Below are 18,735 nucleotides of genomic sequence, written 5' to 3'. Positions count from 1 at the left end.
GTTAGCAATGCTAAATGCGAAGACAGAAAAATTATAGCTGCCATCCTGGACTGACTTTTAGCCTTTGTTAGTTAGTTAGCCTTTGCTGGAGGTGATAGTGACAAATGACATCACTGTCCCTGCTAATGAAGCTTATGAGCCCTGCCTCAATTATAAACACTGGCAGTATGTTTCAGTAGTTGGAGTGTCACCAAGTACAACTTGGCCTTAGAAAGAGTGACCCCCTGTTTAAAATAGATTGGTCAATCTTATCATTTTTCTTCAAGTGAAGAAGCAACCCTGAGGCTTATATCACACCCATTTTACTGCAGAAAAATTACCCCATACTTGGCTGCTGGTCTTAAAGTGGGAGAATAAGGGGAAGAAGTAACCAGAGTGTCAGTGTTTTCAGAGCTGCATTTTCTCCAAACCAAAAGCAGTCAGGTTAAGCATGTTTGTTGAAACAGCTGTACAACATTTTTTTTTTGCAGTTTAGCCTAATGTTGTTGTGGACCTTCTGATTTATGATGACCCCGAGGCACAGGGTTTTTATGGCAAGATTTGTTCCAAGTGGGTTTGCCATTGCCTTCCTTTGAGGGGAAGAGGGTGTGATTTGCCCACAGTCACCCAGTGTGTTCCCATGGCTGAGGGGGATTTGAACCCTGGTCTCCAGAGCTGTAGTTCCACATTCAAACCACTACACCATGCTGACCTAAGTTTATGTCATTTTGAGATCTGCTGAGCTACCATGCCTTACATTAAAGAATCTTAGAAATTGTAGTTTGAGCTTTCTGGCTATTCTGTTAGAGATCTTAAGACTTCTGTCCAAACTACATTTCCCATGATTTCAGCAACAAGCTGATATTACATCCCTGTGAAGTAGGACAGGATGTCAGATATATTTTGTATGTTTTCTTCAGGGATAGGTTGCTCTACCGTTTTTTAAAAATATATTTCTTGTTTTCCAGAGATACAAGAAACTAAGTTTACCTGCTTAAGGTGAATGGATGTTGTCAGTTTCAGTTGCAGTTCTAAGGATGCAAGACCTGCAAAAGATCTTGTTATTAAACTGCCCTGCTCAAATTTTGCAAATGTGGGGCTGTAGCTTCCTTTATTGAGCCAATCAACCCATGTGGAGGTTTTCCTTCATTTGTACTGCCTTGAGCTTTTCTCAGCCTTACTGTCTTTTCCAGTTAATTATATCTTCTCATGATATGTTGAAAGTATGATTGAGCCTCATTTTAATCATTTTGGCTTTAAATGTGTTACCTCCTTGGATAGTATGACCAGCATATGAACACCATCCTCAGGTTAGGAAAGAGAGTCAAGTCAATTTTACTTTCCATTCAGTACATTTGTTATAGAATCAAACAGAGATAAGTTCAAAATTAGTTGTTTTTAACTGGATTTTCTTTTAAAAACTTGCATTGTATGAATTGAAGGCTGATTTGTGACCCCCATTGAGAATGGCTGTTGGGTAGTGTTGTGATTACGTTTAGGGTCTACATGTCCAATGCCAATTGCATTCTCCCTGCAATGGAAGTTTCTATTTTTCCTAAAGGAAGCCAACCTATGATATTTCACTGCATCACAGGTCACTGGAAAACATTTTCATGGAATAGTACCCCCACCCTTATATTAGGTTTTCTCAAACAAATAAACAAAAAAAATCCCCATGGCAAAAATCCATAAATTTGTTGGGGCAGTACGGTGGACCCTTATTATCCACTGGGGGTTGTTTTCAGGATCCTCTGTGAATAAATAATAATAATAAAACTTTAATTTATATTCTGATTTTTGTTACCACAATCAAAGCAGCATACAACCTTTAAAAATACAATATATACAATTTCTACCCCCCCTTAAAAAAGGATTAAACAATTATATCCATTAAAATTACAGACAATAAAATCTAAAAACAATAATAGAATAATGGTGGGCAGAGTCTTCACTTATATATGTCTGTGGGGGGATCTTCATGTGGCCGGGGTCTATTCTGGGAAGGCCTGCCAGAAGAGATCCATCTTGACAGCTTTCTTGAAGCTCTCTAGGTTGGTAATTTGATGGATCTCGTCCAGCAGGCCATTCCATAAGGTGGGAGTGATCGCGGAAAAAGTCCTCTGGGAGGTCGCCGTCAATCTGGTCTTTGTGGACTGCAACAAATTCCTCCCAGAGGATCTGAGGGTATGGGGTGGATTATACGGAAGAAGGCGATTCCTTAAATAGGTTGGGCCCAGGCCATGAAGGGCATTAAAGGTAATAACCAACACCTTGTACTGTGCCCAGAAACTAATAGGCAGCCAGTGAAGTGATTTCAACATTGGTGTAATATGGTCACTCCTAGTTGTTCCTGTAATCAACAAAATTCATGGATGCTTAAGTCCCATTAAATACAATGGCATAACAAAATGGTGTCCCTTATATAATATGGGAATATCAAGGTTTGCTATTTGGAATTTATACTTTAAAAAATTTTTTTTCAAGCCATGGATGCTTGAAGCCATGGAGAAAAAATCCATGAATAAGGAGGGCTGACTGCATTTTGAATGAGAGACCTCCAAAACACCTGTCATCAAGGGTGTCTTGGAGGTCTTTGCTCAGGTTTTGCAAACTCAGAGCTATGTGTTCATTGATGGAGTCTATCCACCTGTAATGTAGTCTTCCTCTTTTAAAACTGCCTTCCACTTCACTGAGCATTTTTTCCCCTTTTCTAATGAGTCAGGTCATCTCACGATGTATCCAACATACGATAGCCTGATAATGCACAATGTCTACCTTTTAGTTCTAGTTCTGCATGGATTCTGCAACAAAAAGTTTTGTCTTTAGGTATTTGTTGTTATTTACTGTCATGGCAACTTTGAATTATTGCAACCCTATGAATGAAAGAGCCCACACAATTTTTGCAAGCCCAGGGCTGTGATTTTCTGAATTAATCTCTCTGAATCAATTCCTCAGTAAAGTGGTCATCTTTTTTTTTACTGCCTCTTACTTTTCCAAATATTATCATTTTTTTGAATGAATTATGTCAAATGATGGTAATGTGGTATATGGGTTATTTTAAAAAAAAAGGAACAAATAAACCATTAGCTAACTAAACTTATCAGGATTCTAGCAGCTTGGGAAGGAAGAAACTCCCTGAACTTTCCTGGGTGTTAGGAAGGATCGAATTAGGGGAATTTTAATTAGCTCAAATATTACGAGAGGCGTGTCCTAACAACGCACGCAGCGGGATCGTGTCCCTGTGTGTATACCAGAGGTCATCTAGTCCAACCCCAAGAGACAGAGACTCAGATGCCAAAGGAGGTGGAATTAGAATATGAACATTTATTAAGCCGCACAACAAAAGGGATCACACACGCACACACACATTCAATACTATAGCAAGGGAGGGGTGAGTTCAGGAGTAAAGGAAAAGGATAGAGGCACTGTTGGGAATATTTACCTTTGAAGTCTTCTCCAAGACGTCGGATGTGAGGAATGGTGGATGGTGAGACACGGCCGCGGGAATGGGGAAAGAAAGCGGCAGCCGCCGTGGCTAGGAGCTGAGTTCCGGCGGGCAAAGCTAACTAGAGGCCCGGTGACAGTGAGCTTGGCTTTGCTCAAGTGATTTCAGCAGAGCAAGATGCTCTAGGAACTCAGGCTCGGAGCTGGAAGCTCGACAAGCCAGGAACTCAGGCTCGGAACGTCTGCTCTACAAGCCCAAGGAAGGGCTGGAAATGAAGTCCTTATATACTGCTAAACATAACCTCAGGCTATGGCAGCCTGGCGGACAAAAGGCTTGATGACTTATCTTTGTCTAAGCTGAAACTTATACAATAGATACACAAAGCCTAGGTCTGCCACTTATTCAGGGGAAGCAAATATCTTGATGGTTGAGCTGTTAATTTAATCACTGGCTCATTAATGAAGAAGCTATTGCTATTGTCTTCCTGCTTCAGGTAGCTTGCTAATCCAGTCTAGCAACTCCCAAAACTGCTGCTGAAAGGTTTAAATCTACCTTTTTCCTGTGACCATGCCTAGCAAGGGTTGCTGGCTACGTGGTCTGCTCGCTTTTGGGATAATGGCGGCTAGCAATGGGGTCAGTCAGGGGTCATGACTTCAGACTGCATGGCACCCAAAATTTAGATAAAACCATACTTGATAACATGGGGAAGCTTTGGAGTGGGGGGAACCTTACTACTTGCAAACAGACTATTAAAATATGGTTGGTTCTCAATGTCCAGAACTTTATGTCAGCTCTTGTGTGACATGGCAAGGGAGAACTAATGAAAAAGGATCAGTAGTGAAAAGGGAATCCTGCAGAAACTGAATATTGATCCTTAATATTCACTGAGCTTTTGACAATTTAAGAGCCAAAGTGACAGCATCTATCTGGCCCTTACATGCTGCCAGCAGGCCTTCTGACTTGAAAGCGTGAACAGCTTTAATCAATGTAGATCCTACCCCCTCCATGCAAAAAAAGCCACTTGAGCTGTCCAAGTGTTTACAAATAAATCCATTAAAAAACCATTGTTGTTTTTAATTGCCTTGTGTCCTTTGCCAGTTTCATTTTCAACTGGAATCTCCCACTGCACTATCTCCTCTACTCCAGCCTTGTCCTTCCCTCTTGACAACAAAGCGACTGCTCTTTATGTCAGTTCCCTGTGAAATGTACGTTTCCCTACTGGATGACCAAATGTTGAGGTTACATTTTTGTTTTCTGCACTGGGACATTATTTTTGGACTCAGAATGACGACTCTTGCTAGATCTCCTGGGAAGTGCTTCAACATGATGAAAATGGCTTAAGAGAGTGATCTAATTTCAGTCTTGCCCCTCTCTCTGTGTGCATAGTTCAAAAGAATTTTGTTAAATTAGTTCAGCCATGTTTGGAATGACTCACAAGGTCATGTCTTGGGCAACTGGGCTGGTTTGTCAGTGCTTCTTTCTTCTTTGTTCTTCTTGAAATAGGCCTTTGAAGAAGCACTGGGCCATTTTTTTTATTGGAGAATGTGATGACATGAAGATCTACCATTCTTGATTACTTGAGCTGGGAAGACAGCTGGAGAAAATCTTTAGAATGGGTAGAGAATGAATGAACATGTCTTTTGCAGACAATTCATCTCTGGCAGGAATTCAGTGAAAGGATGGATGGTTGTGAGACAGAACTGGAGCTGAAACAAGCTACTGAGAAATAAGAGGGTACTAATGGCCTGCTCAGGAGAACCATGAGGTCTGCAACTCTGCCCCCCCCCCCAATTATTAAAATGACCAAAAGTGAGAGATGAAGAGGAGATACACTACAGTCTCACAGAAATAATATATTTTCACCTGAAACATTTTCTGTCCAGTGCAGCTAGTAGTGGATGTTATTCACTGGCCCTGCTGAGGTGGAAAATGTCATTTTCCCCTGTAAAATAACCCACTTGTGGTTCACATTCACGAATGAATCGATTCAAAATGGACCCACTCCAGCCAATCAGAGGGCAAATTTAAATTGATTCTGATCTGCATCTGGTTCACACTTACATGGAATTGATTTATCCAAAAAGCTGTAGAAAAAAAAAATCAGCGTCAAAAAGACATGAGTTAAATGGGTCTAGAGTATGGCCCCCCCTCTCCAAATTGCTTCAGTGATTTGATTCCAGTGGGAACCAGGGTCATTTGAACCTGTTCAAACCGATTTGCGATCCTGTTTAAAAGGTAGTGGGAATCAGGCCCTGGTAGGAAGAGAATAAACTCATTTGAAATGTGGTGCTGGAGAAGAGTTCCATGAATAACATGGACTCCAAAAAGACAAATGAATAAGTCCTAGACCAAATCAGGCTTGAAAAATCCCTAAAAGTAAAGAGGATTAAACTGAGACTGTTCCATGTCATATTGTATTTTCAAACATGACTCACTGGAAAAGATGATTATAATCCTTGGTAAAGTAGAAGTCAGTAGGAAAAGAGGAAGACCACACCACAGGTGGATTCGTTCAGTCAAGGATGCCAAAGCCCTGAGTTGGGCAAGTAATGACTGGGGATCATGGAGGTCTGCCACAAACTGAAGCAGTGGTGTCATCAGGAGAGTGTTGGGGATGCAGACAACACCAGGCGACAACCTTAGGAGGGGTGGACCACTACACCTCAAACATCTGCTTTTTGGAAGAAATGGGCCTGTGTCCTTTAAAATGCTGAAGAGATGGTGTGAGTGGGGCAAAGCTCAGTGGGAGGAGAAAGGAGAGGTCCCAGGTTTCTTTTAAATTAAAATTTTAAAATTTTATTTTTTTAAAAAAAATTAATATTTTTTAAAAATTAAGAAAACCTTTTATTTTTTTCTTTAATTTTTTTGAAACTATATATATGTAAATACATTTAGGATGTGCATATGATATTGTAATTTAAAGGTATAATTTTAATTTTGCTAGTTGTTTATGTCACAATTATTACCATTCAGTAATATATTGGAATTATGATTTATGAGTAACCTTAATACAAAATACATTACTAAGGATTTTTTTATGGTGTGGTATGGGAAAAGGTCAATGGGGGGTGAAACCATGGGTTACCATACTGGGTGACACCAACCCTAGTGATGCCACTGAGCTGAAGTTGTCTTGATGAGAAGTAATAACAACAAATAGACACTGTGCATCTGAGGAAATAGACCAAGTCTTCGGAGATTATCACAAGGAGAAAAAGGACAGGAGGGAAGTGGGATGCTGCCATCCTTACTGTGTGATTGCTAAAAGATTATCACATGATATCTTGTGAATTCATGCTCATCCCATCCTTCTCCCGTCAATGAAGTAGAATGGTCCCGTCACTTTTCATTAATGATAGTTTCCCGTTAATGAAAAGTGATGGGGCCATACCACCTCATTGATGGGAGAAGGATGGGATGAGCATGATGTTGTGGGATGTTGTGTGATAACTTTCCAGCAATCATGCAATAAGGAGAAGAGCATCCCGCTTCTCTCCTTTCCTTTTTCTCCATGTGATAATATCCTATGAAAACTTATGCTACAACTTCTTTCACACAATCACAAAGATGCTACAGTTCCCTTTGCATAAAAGATAGTGCTAGGAAAGAATAATTCCTGAAACTTTCATCAGTCCTTGCTACCAGTCTGAGTTGACCAGTGGTCAGACTCAGATATAAGGCAGCCTTTTGTGTAGATCTAGTTTACTCCCAATCTCCTCTCCTGCAAGATCTAAATATACTTTGTCATATATGCTGGCTGGGAGAGATGCTGAGCATTACTTGAGTAATGTTTAATCAGTCTGAATAGCAGGACCATCCCTAGTAATAGTCAACATGCATTTTTGTCTTGGATTAATTGGAGACAGTTTCAAGTTGTCTTGAACCTGTACAGTAGTCAAATTGAGATAAAAGTGGCTTCTGAGAGCTGCCTGCAACAGAGACAATTTAGTGATACTGACTGATTTGATTTGTATCCTACTTTTCTTACACAGGTGGAATGTAAAGTGGCTTCCAGCATAATTTGAAAAGGTTCCAATAATGAAAAAATGAATTATGTAAAAATGCAAATTAAACACCAGTCATTTAAGGAATCCACTAATAAGCAGTAAAATATTAGAAAATAAGGTGGCTGTATATTTTTACAGCTGGTACTTTAAATCCTAGAACCATCAACCTTTAAATTGGTGTTGCAATTGTCTTTCTTTCTTTCTTTCTTTCTTTCTTTCTTTCTTTCTTTTTAAAGAAAGGCATTAGAAGATTCAGGCTTGAGTAAGCACAGCTGACATTTGTAAAGAGCATGCACTGGGAATTGCTAGAAGAGCCAGTGCCTCATGCTTGCAAGGATTAGCTGTTCCTTAAGGTTTGTAGTAAATGACGATAGTTGTGGAATGCAGTTTGATGATGGACAATTATATACATGCAGATAAGGAAGAATGTAAGAAAATGTTTTTCCAAGTGCAACTTTATGTGCTTTTCTTCATCAGCAGGTCCTGATTTGTAACGGATGTAAAAATAGTTTGCATATTACTTTCCTTGAAAATCAGCTTTTGGTTGCTAGTACACATGGTTTGGATGTGTACTAAGGGCTTCTACATTGCCAGGAACTAAGGGTGCTGGTACAGAATCCTTTTCCCCAAAGAGAATAATCCTGTAAATAGTTGCATATGAATCTATGAAGCTGCCTTATACTAAGTCATACCATTGGTCCATCTATTTTAATAATTTCTGTTTTAAATGGTGACAGTTCTTTGAGGTTTCATTCTTTTTAAATTGGCGATGCCATGGAGACATCTTGAAAGCTATGTCTCTTCTTGTGAAATATTAAGGTGGAAGTATGGAGAAAACACCACATGGAGATCATTTGAAACAACATCCAAATGATATAATGTAAACTTTCTCCTGTTTACTTGCTGATTTGGAATCTCTAGACTGGGAAATCAAAACACTTATTTTTTTAAAAAAACTTAGTCTTCAGATTGGGAAATTGAAACACAATGTACCTAACTAAGTTCTAGTACTGTGCAGTTAGGTTGCTAGAACTTCCAGATTCTGAAGTAAGTGTTTTGTTGTTTTAAAATTACTATGGCAAGTGTCCCTCTTGTTCTTAGTTCATGTCATTCTGTAAGTACAGAACAATGGATGAGGTCATAGTATATATAAAGAATATAAGGATTGGTTGTTTCTTTTTTACACTCAGTTCCAGCATTTGGAAAAGTTACAGTATTGACTACAGCTACCAGAATCCTGAGCCAGCATGACAACTTAATATGTGGGCTGGGGAATTCTAGGAACTGTAGTTTGAAAAAGTAACTTTTCCAAGCTATCCTCTGCTTTTATACCATCTGGTTCTGCTGTCTGTCTGGTGTGACAGGTTTAGTGAACTGCTGGCCAGCCCACTGGTGAGAAAGTTTGTATGCTTTGATGTTTTTGGAAGCCACCTTGGGCCCCACTTTGGGAGAAAGGAGACATATAAATGAAATTAAATGAAAGAATAAATAAATACTGTAAATGCTGCCTTAGCAAAAGCAAACATTTTGTGTCAATGCATTGTTTTGTTTTGTTTTCTTTCCCAGGAACCAGTTACTGCACTGGCAGGCTGTGGGAAACCCAAGATGTAGAGGAACCTGGAAGAGAGTCCGCCAGTTGGACACTTGTTCTTGTCCTTCTGTTCACAGTTTCTTGTTCATCTGATATTCATATACCCATCTGTTGGCCTTGAGTCGTAATTTCTTGGCCACTTCACACTGACAAAAAGTCCAGTGATGAAGGAACACATCTGAAACACATCAGACTATTGACTGATACAGTTGAAGATCAGGTCACTGCTGCTATAAGGAGCTGCTGCTGGTGCTAAACAACATTCTGTGAAAGTCTAATATCCTGATGAAGACACAAAGGTGTAGCCCTAAACCTAAACTGAAAATGGGAGGACACAAAAGTCTAGGGGGAAAAAAGCAATGGTCATGCAATAGCAAAGGTTTTATTAGAAACAAACTAGAAAAGTTGGATGAAAAATGGGAGGGATGGGTAAAATCTAGTCAGTCCTCCAGACAGACAAATGTGCTGTAGTCTGTGTGCAGAGCCCTAAGATAAAATCAAAAGCTCACGTGTCAAATGGGTAAAAGAGCTGATGTGACCAATGTGTACTAGGCTATAGAACTATAAATCCCAACTAATGGAGCGAGTATATGGAGATGTCATACATATTGAATACCCATACAAATACAAATGAAACTTTCAACACCTCCAAGTAAACAAATGGGAGGGATAACATAGCAAGCCCATTACAAAAGATAAATTGATAAAATGAGACCAAACGCGTTTCAACAACAAGTCTTCGTCAGTGGTCGGAATAGGCTGTTGTTACAGCATAGAAAACAGTATATGTGGATACATCTGGTGAAAGTAAGTAGCTGTTTGTCCAGATTGGACAGTAACCTGGATGTCCCACAGATGAATAAGGCTCTCACCTTTGCTATTGCATGACCATTGCTTTCCCCCTCCTAAACTTTTGTGTCCTCCCAAGGTCTAATACCCTACCTTAAGCTCCTGGTATTTTTATTTTTTAAAAAAATCTTGGGTAGCAAGGTTTAGAGAGGGATTTGTGACAATAAAGTTTCAGAAGCTAAACTAAGGCACCCACTCCCATAAACTCTTTATCTCAGGTCCCTTCCTTTTCAACAAGGTTTATCCATTTGGGTTAGTAGCAGTGATGCTCTTTAGGAGGAATGAAGTGGTATAAGACAGAGGGAATAATGGAGACTTGATCTCCCAGCTCACCAACATGCTTATGGTGAGCAAAGGAAGCATGAAATCTCATTGGCCTTCAAGACGTCTAAACTGGGGTGTGGGGGTGGTAACTGGAAATTCTTTTCTGGCTTGGATTTAATCCAAGCTGGAGGAGAATTTGGAGGCTGGCAAAGTTCAGTTTTTATGAGTCCCTGAAGTTAATCTTAAACCTGAACTTGGAGAGCTTTTTGAGCATTGCTAGTGATAAGGTCTGAATGGATTCTGCACACACAGAGAGGAAAGGTCCTGGATATGGTGTTTAGCCCAGAACTCTGTGCGTTTATTATTTTTATTTTATCAGAACAAGTTTCTAGCCCTTATGGCTGCTGCAAAGTTATGACTAACCAATTAGGACAACACCTGTCGTAATCATAGATGCTAGAAACATGTGATTGAATAAGATTTCCAGAGAGTTAGGGGTCAGTTTCCTGGATAGGAGGAGCAGAATGCATACATACCAAATGAGCACAAAGTACATATTTTTGCATAATTTATATTGCTAAGAGACTAAGGCGTGTGTGTGTTTTCATGTAGAATTTGCATCCACACACCTGCAAGTGCTTAGATAAACTGACCAACTAATCTGGTTCTGTGCATATAGGTTAGCTGCTTTTATATGTGAAATTAGAAAACATTTTCCTGCTTTCACACCTCTGTCTGTTCCCTGCCAGTTCCCATCTGTGGGACTCATTCTTTGCCTTGGGGGCTTCACAAGGTGACACCCTAATGGAGGGAGTGTTACCAATGCTCCCTAAACATCACCTTTTGGTAGAAACTGGTGGTGGTAGTTGCCTGCATCCCTCTAAAACACTAAAGAGATGGTGTGAGTGGGGTGAGGCTCAGTGTGAAGAGAAAGGAGAGGCATCGTTATATATGATTTGATATGGGAGGAGGTCAGTGGGGGGATGACACTGGGTGACACCAACCCTAGTGATGACTTATTGTAACTTTATGGACAAAACAAACTGTGAGATACAATAATGTCCAAACATTTTAAAATAGTGATACCAAAATGCACAGAATAAATCATGCAAACTTTTGGGACTCCACTGACTTCATCATCAGGCAAAAGCTATTAAAAAACATACAGGAGAGAAAACATAATGGATCACAAGCCTACATTTTGTATCAGACGTCATTTCTGTTGTAGTTCAGTTTGTATGGAGGCATCTCAGTGCAGGCAGAAGCCACTTCTCTTCTTGGCCATGGGGACTGGGACAAAGGGCAATAAAATTTAAACCCTGTTAATCCATTAATTTCCATCCAAAATTAGACTCCATAAATTTTGCTGCATGGCCAACATGGTTCATCCTGAATATGTTCTCTATGAAAGAAATGTTAGCCTTGGCATCAAACTACATATTCGATCAATGCTGATCCTCTTCAGGAGGCAAATTGGATCAAGGGAGGGTTAAAATCCTCTGTTTCAGACAAATGTGCTGCTTGCAGTTTGGTTAAACTGAAGGCAAAACCATTGGGACATTCAGTCCAGTTGTCTGTTTTGGTCCATTGTCTTCATGTACTCTTCTTACACACACACACACACACACACACACACACACACACACACACCCCTCATCTGCCGATGAAATGCCTTAGATGTGGTCAAAATGAACATAATGCTCAAAATCCTTGATTAGATTTTTATGCACCTAAAGAAAAATAGCCAATTAAAATTTAAGCACTTATATTTTTCACACAGAGCAGAAACAGAAAGGCATTTTTTTAAAAATCATGTGGTAAGTAGCTTCAGGTGGCAGATAATTTGGAAGGTACTGGGTTAGAAATTAAACTTCCCATCCTGGAGCCACAGTTCAAAACCACTTGTCTTCTGAAATTGTTAATTAAAAAATGTCTCCCAGTATTATAATCACAGATCCCTTGCATTTCTTCTAGTTCTGCTTAAATGCTTCATTGGTTCCTGTACATGTCTCATTTACAGCAAGAACCACTGAACTCAGTGGGTGTTACTAAGTGTGCGTAGACTATGGGACTGCGCACACCAGCCATAAAGGCTGACCTGGGGGCAGAGTCGGGGCATGGCGTCCATTTGACGCATGCCCTGACTCCGCCCCCAGGGTGGCATGATGGTGTGCGCTACTCCACACGGTGTGTGGTGTCTTGGTGCTTCTCTGGCACTGCATCCACAAGATGTAGGCCCAAAGGATCTCCTTAAAGGCATGGCACCACAGCTATTATGCCTTGGAAAAGCCAGATTGGGGTCGTGGTGTGTGGTTGCTGCAGCCCCAATCCAGTGCAGCTGGAGGTGGCTGCAGGCAGCCCCTTAGTCTACAATACTGTACTTAATTACTGGGGAGAAAGTCCTATGGAACTCAATGGGGGTATCTTCTGAATAGGCATATATAGGATTGCACTGCTGAATAGAATAATCTCTCGTGCAACTGTGAAATGTTGAAACTTTTGTGCAGTTTGGGAATAGTGGCAGCATTTTAATCCTGATATTTTTTTTCTTTAAAAAACTCTAATACTCTAAAAAGTTACTAGATTCAAGAGCATTGAATCTCGTCATTCTCATAATTTGCTTCGGAAAAAATGGGTCGGTATGTATCTCTGTGCTACATTCACTTTCCCCAATTTGGTGGATAAATTGGATAGTAATTCCCATTACCTTTAGCCACCATGTCCAATGTTCATGCTGACTGAGGATGATGTGGATTTTAGTTGCAACACATCTGAAGGGTGCAAAGTTAGTGAAAGCTAGTCTAGACCATTTAAAAGTTTAGTGTGAAATTATCAGACATTGGAATGTGGTACACAAACAATAGAAGAAGTTTGGGGGTTTTTGCATCTTGATTTGGACCTGAGAACATTTTGAAAGGAAACTTAAAAGTGTTTCCATGTAAGCCCCTTGTGGGTGTATGCATCTTCAAGTCACCTGTCAACTTATGGCAAGCCCATGAATTTCATAGGGTTTTCTTAAATAAGGAATACTCAGTGGTGGTTTTGCCAGTTCCTTCTTCTGAACTATAACCTACAGCACCTAGTATTCATTGGTGACTTCCCATCCAAGTAACCACAACTGACCCTGCTTTAGCTTCCAAGATCAGGTGGGATCTAGTGCCTTTAGAGTATTTAGGCCCTAAGAGCCTTGTGCTATTATATATAGCTATATACAATAGTTTCTGTGTGTATGTATAATATTATAGCAGAAAATATCTAGTTTTAAAATCCAATATACACTGTGGCCATTGTAAGAAAAACAAAATTGTGTCAGGATTAATCCTCTCTGTGGATATTTCAGGCAGAGAGCCAGTTTAGCTTGGCCTAAACTAGACATTACAAATCTCTTCACTCAAGCCTCCCTTTCTTCCTGTAGAATTCCAGATGTGCATTTGCAGCACTAAACATATAACCAGAACCTCCAAGGGAATAATGGCTGGAGGAGGATTTGCTGTGGAAAAAATGAGACAGGTGGAGAAAAGGTTAACCACTGCAGTTCTGGTTCTCTGCTCTAAATCACTCTTTTTCTTGAAACACACTTTGTTAAAGTTTTGTTTGTTGATTACCTGTAGGAGTATGATGGACTTGCACCATCACAACAATCAGCTAGAAGTGCTGATTTAACGAACACAGAGTCCACAGTTCTGCAACAGCTGCACTTTATATATTGTTTATGGATTGATGGGGGAGGGGGAGGGGAGAGGAAGCTGACACAACATGCATTCTAGGTAATGGAAAAGTATCTCCAAGGATGCATCTACACTGTAGAAATCATGCAGTTTGACACTACTTTAAGTTCTGTGGCTGCATCCTATGGAATCCTGTGAGTTGTAGTTTTACAAGGTCCTTAGCTTTTTCTGCCAAAGACTGTTGGTACCTTATAAAGTTACAATTCCCAGGGTTCAGTAGGGTGAGCCATGGCAGTTAAAGTGGTATCAAACTGCATGATTTCTACAGTGTAGATGCACCCCAAGTTATTTCTGTTTGGTTATAGTCTGCCTAGTAGTCTCAGGTGCGCCTGCAGGTAATTTGTGTGACCCTTCCCACAATTTGAACTAGATGTTTTCATCAATGTAGTAAAACTTAAACTACCAGATTTGAAGGAACAATATATCTAGCAAATGGTCCTTGCATGCATTTGATAATGGTATGATATCGTCTCTGAAAAGGGATTTTCAATACACAACCCTCATTACAAAATTTGCTCCTTTCTTTTTTGGAAATACAAGTCACCTATTTCACAGAGCTGTGTGGAGAGTGTACATTATAAAGATTAGAAAGCAATGTATACCGAAAGCATTGCAGTCATGTAAAAAGGTTAATGGTGATACTGAATTCCACCTTGCTTCTAGTATCACCAAAAGAGGCCTACATAATTTCTAATTACTGCAGTGAAATCTAACAATCTCTTCCACAAGAGGGCAGCCCTTATCCCTTTTATTATCAGCAACCCCCCCCCCCCCCCCGATTTAAGCAGAAAACATGGGAATAGATATTAAAATGTGGAGAGGACAGCTGCTCCATTAATAAAAAAGGTTCATAAAGGGCAAATTCTCAGCCACAAGTAAAAAACAATATACAATGTAACTCTTACAAATTGTCCCAATCTGTCTTTTCTGAAGCAGTAATAATTTTTATAAATGCATATTCAGATTCAAAGATGATGTGCTGTTGCAAAGTAGAAATTAAAATACCACTTAAATGGTTTTGCACAATAAATAAGTCAGTTGGACATTATTACTGTATTATTTATTTAACCTTATCCCACCTTTCTCATAATGTGGGGCCCATAATATTATCACTGCATTTATAGTAGGGGTAAGAATCGCATGGTCCTCCAGATATTATCCACCAAATATTATTGAAAAACAACTGCCAGCATCTCTCAGTATTGCCTATGCTGCCTAGGATTGATAGTGATAGCAATAGCATTTACATTTCTGTACCACTTAATAGTGAACTCAGCACTCTCTAAGCGGTTTACAATATATAAGCCAGTTGCCCCAACAACTCATCTTATTCACAATGTTGTGGCTGCAGTACCAGCATGTAAACACGGCACCACCAGGTTCCTTGATGGGAGTTACAGTCCAGCAATGTCTGAAGGACCACATGAGTCCCACCCCTGGTTTAGATCCTGCATTTCCTCTCAAGGCAGTTTACTGAAATTAAAGCTGATACATAGCAGAGCTCACATCATACTTGCACTGCACAAAGTATTTTTCTGAGATGACAGCTGTTCCCATGACAACTCTGTGATGTTTTTGCTATTAACTATCAATGTCTTCTGTACTGAAGACGGACTTGCTTTCCAGGAAGGGGCACCATTTTGATAATATGGTGGTTGCATGTGGAAGCATCTTCATTTAGGATCATTGACATGATCACTGGCATTTGCTCTAATTAGCTAGGAGGTACAAAATGACCACTTGTGCCTACATGTAACCTTCCACAAAACAGATGTACAAAAGATGCATAATTTTATTCTCTATAGGGGTACTGTATACCCTCAAGTATATTCTAAACAGTAAAGACATACAATTGAGCACTAAAGTTAGGATCGTCCAACACATTGTACTCCCTTTCACCATGTGCGGATGTGAGAGTGAAGAAAGTGGATAAGAAGAAAATAAACTCATTTGAGATGGGCTGAAGAAGAGTGCTGAGGATACCATGGGCAGCCAAAAAGACAAACAAATGGGTCTTTGAACAGATCAAGCCCTAACTTTCCCTGGAAACTAGGATGACTAAATTTAGGCTGTTGTATTTTGGCCACACCGTGAGAAGTCATGATGCTTTAGAAGAGACAATGGCCCAGTACAGATGGGCCTTTTAGCACATAAGGAATACGTGCTAGGGTTGCCTCAGGGCGTTGCTTACAGACGTCCTGCAACCCTAGCACATATTCCGTATGTCAAAATGGTGGTGCCCTGTACAGATGGGCGCTGCCATTTTGATGCAACGGACGCTTAGCGTGTTGCGATGCCATTGTGATGTTGTGAGTCTGCCATTGGCACACTGCGGCATCACAATGGCACTGCAAAAAGAATCCGCTTTTTGCGGGTTCTTTTTGCGGTGTGAGGAAGCCATGTGGTTTGTCCTCTGCAGCTTCCTCGCGCAGCAAAACAAGGCACAGGCAGACCGCCCTTTTTGGGCAGTCTGTACCCCACCAGTAATGCTAGGAAATGTAGAAGGCAGCAGAAAGAGAGGAACACTGTGCATCAGATGGCTAGATTTAATCAGGGACGTCAATCTACAAGACCTAAGCCAGTGATGGCAAACCTTTTGGGGGCTGCATACTGGGGGCATGGCTTCTGCCCCTGGCTGTGTGCTGGAGTTGGACTTCTGCCCCTGGAGGGGGGGCTTCTGGAGCAGGACTTCTCCCCCACCCTTTCCCTGGCTTCCAGCTGTCTCTAGAGCATGTGCGTGCCTGTTCCTCCTTCTCCCTGGCCCATGTCAGGCGAAATGGTGTTGCATGCCACCTGTGGTACACGTGCCATAAGTTCACAGGTGGACCTAAGCAAAGCAGTGGAGTCAAGGTTGGCTCGAGGACAGCTAACAACAATACCCTCAAGTGCATAGCATGACAATTTTATTATGGCAGCAGAACATGTTCATGACTCCCCTTTCACATAGAATGCATAGCTGTTATGGGCACATTGATGTCTATTGTATGGCCTGCTTGTGTGATCCTGTTTCATTTCCATATATTCATTAAATATATAGTGTAATGTCTAGTGGACCTACTGATACCAGGTGAGCTGCTTCCTTTGGGAGTACAGTTCTAAAATTCATAAGGAAGGCCTACCTGGCTACCTGTAGCTATAAATCTCTTTCGGGTGGTAGTTTCACAACAGTGCAGAGTTGCCAGACTGAAAGCTGGAGAAGATTTCTATACTTTTAATGGTGGTGTAGACGAGGGAATTCCAGCAGATGTTGCTTGTCATGGAACCAAATAACAAGCAGTATCTAGTGTCAAGATGGAGGGAAGTAAGTACGACTCTATTCTGCTTTAATCAGACTTCAGCTGGAATACTGTGTCCAGTTCTGGGCACCACAATGTAAGAGATATTGACAAGCTGGAGCATGTCCAGAGGAGACTGATCAAAAGTTCTGAAAGCCATGCCCTATGGCGAACCTTAGGGAGCTAGGTATGTTTAGCCTAGAGAAGAAAAAGTTAAGAGGTGAGAAGATAGCCACGTTTAAATATTTGTAAGGACGTCATATTGAAGATGAAGCAAGCTTGTTTTCTGCTGCTCCAGGGACTAGAACACAGAGCAATGGATTCAAAGTACAGGAAAAGAGATTCCACCTAAACATTAGGAAGAACTTCCTGAAGCAAAAAGCTATTCGACAGCAGCAGCTACTGAAATTCCTTTTTTCTGCACAATAATTGAAGGTGCAGGAGATTTCTCCAGTTTTCACTCTGGCAATCTTATGTCTGGTGGCTGTTTTGTCTCTACTAAAGCACCTCAAATGATGGGTCAGGCTCACCATGGAAATGGCATTGTTATGAGGGGAATTGTAGCCCCAGGAATTCAGTTGGAACTGAAGTTGGAAGAGACCACAAGGGCCATCCAGTCCAACCCTATGCCATGCAGGAACTCTCAATCAAAGCATCCCTGACAGATGGCCATCCAGCCTCTGCTTAAAGACCTCCAAAGAAGGAGACTCCACCACAATCCAAGGAAGGAGTGTGTCCGACTGTCGAACAGCTCTTCCTAATATTGAGGTGGAATCTCTTTTCCTGCAGCTTGCATCCATTGCTCCGGGTCCTGTTCTCTGGAGCAGCAGAAAACAAGCTTGCTCCCTCCTCAATATGACATCCCTTCAAATATTTAAACAGGGCTATCATATCACCTCTTAATCTTCTTTTCTCCAGGCTAAACATCCTCAGCTCCCTAAGTTGTTCCTCATAGGACATGGTTTCCAGACCCTTCACCATTTTAGTTGCCCTCCTTTGGACACGCTCCAGTTTCTCAATGTCCTTTTTGAATTGTGGTGCCCAGAACTGGACACAATATTCCAGGTGGGGCCTGACCAAAGCAGAATATAGTGGCACTATTACTTCTCTTGATCTAGACACTACTTTTATTGATGCAGCTTATAATTACATTGGCCTTTTTAGCTGCCGCATCACACTGTTGACTCATGTTCAACTTGTAGTCTACTTGGACTCCTAGATCCCTTTTACATGTAGTTTCATTCACCTAGGTGTCCCCCATCCTATATCTGTGCATTTCATTTTTCTGCCCTAAGTGCAGTACCTTACATCTCTCCGTGTTGAATTTCATTTTGTTACCTTTGGCCCAGCTTTCTAGTCTATTCAGGTCATTTTGAATTTTAATCCTGTCCTCTGGGGTATTAGCTATTCCTCCTAATTTGGTGTCCTCTGCAAATTTGATGAGTATGCCCCCAATTCTGTCATTGATAAAGATGTTGAATAACACTGGCCCCAGGACAGAGCCCTGTGGGACCCCACTGGTCACTTCTCTCCAAGATGAAAAGGAGCCATTGTTGAGCACCCTTTGGCTTCGGCCAGTCAACCAATTACAAATCCA

The 18,735-nt window shown here is 40.8% G+C and overlaps 1 protein-coding gene across 1 annotated transcript in view; it reads left to right on the top strand.

Annotated features, from left to right (window-relative positions):
- The window catches only part of LOC149315670 (somatomedin-B and thrombospondin type-1 domain-containing protein-like), a 28,136-nt gene extending 14,124 nt beyond the window's left edge, over positions 1-14,012 (top strand). The window contains exon 5 of the mRNA XM_089513327.1: positions 8,998-14,012. Within this exon, the coding sequence (XP_089369453.1) occupies positions 8,998-9,115 (118 nt within the window). The 3' untranslated portion in view covers positions 9,116-14,012. The remainder of the gene's footprint in view (positions 1-8,997) is intronic.
- The last annotated feature ends 4,723 nt before the right edge of the window (positions 14,013-18,735 follow it).

Source organism: Sceloporus occidentalis, unplaced genomic scaffold (genome assembly GCF_023333645.1).
Source record: "Sceloporus occidentalis isolate IW3139 unplaced genomic scaffold, rSceOcc1.0.p SCAF_3, whole genome shotgun sequence".
NCBI lineage: Eukaryota > Metazoa > Chordata > Lepidosauria > Squamata > Phrynosomatidae > Sceloporus > Sceloporus occidentalis.
Note: the sequence above shows the minus strand (reverse complement) of the source record. Positions and strands in the feature narration are given on the sequence as shown.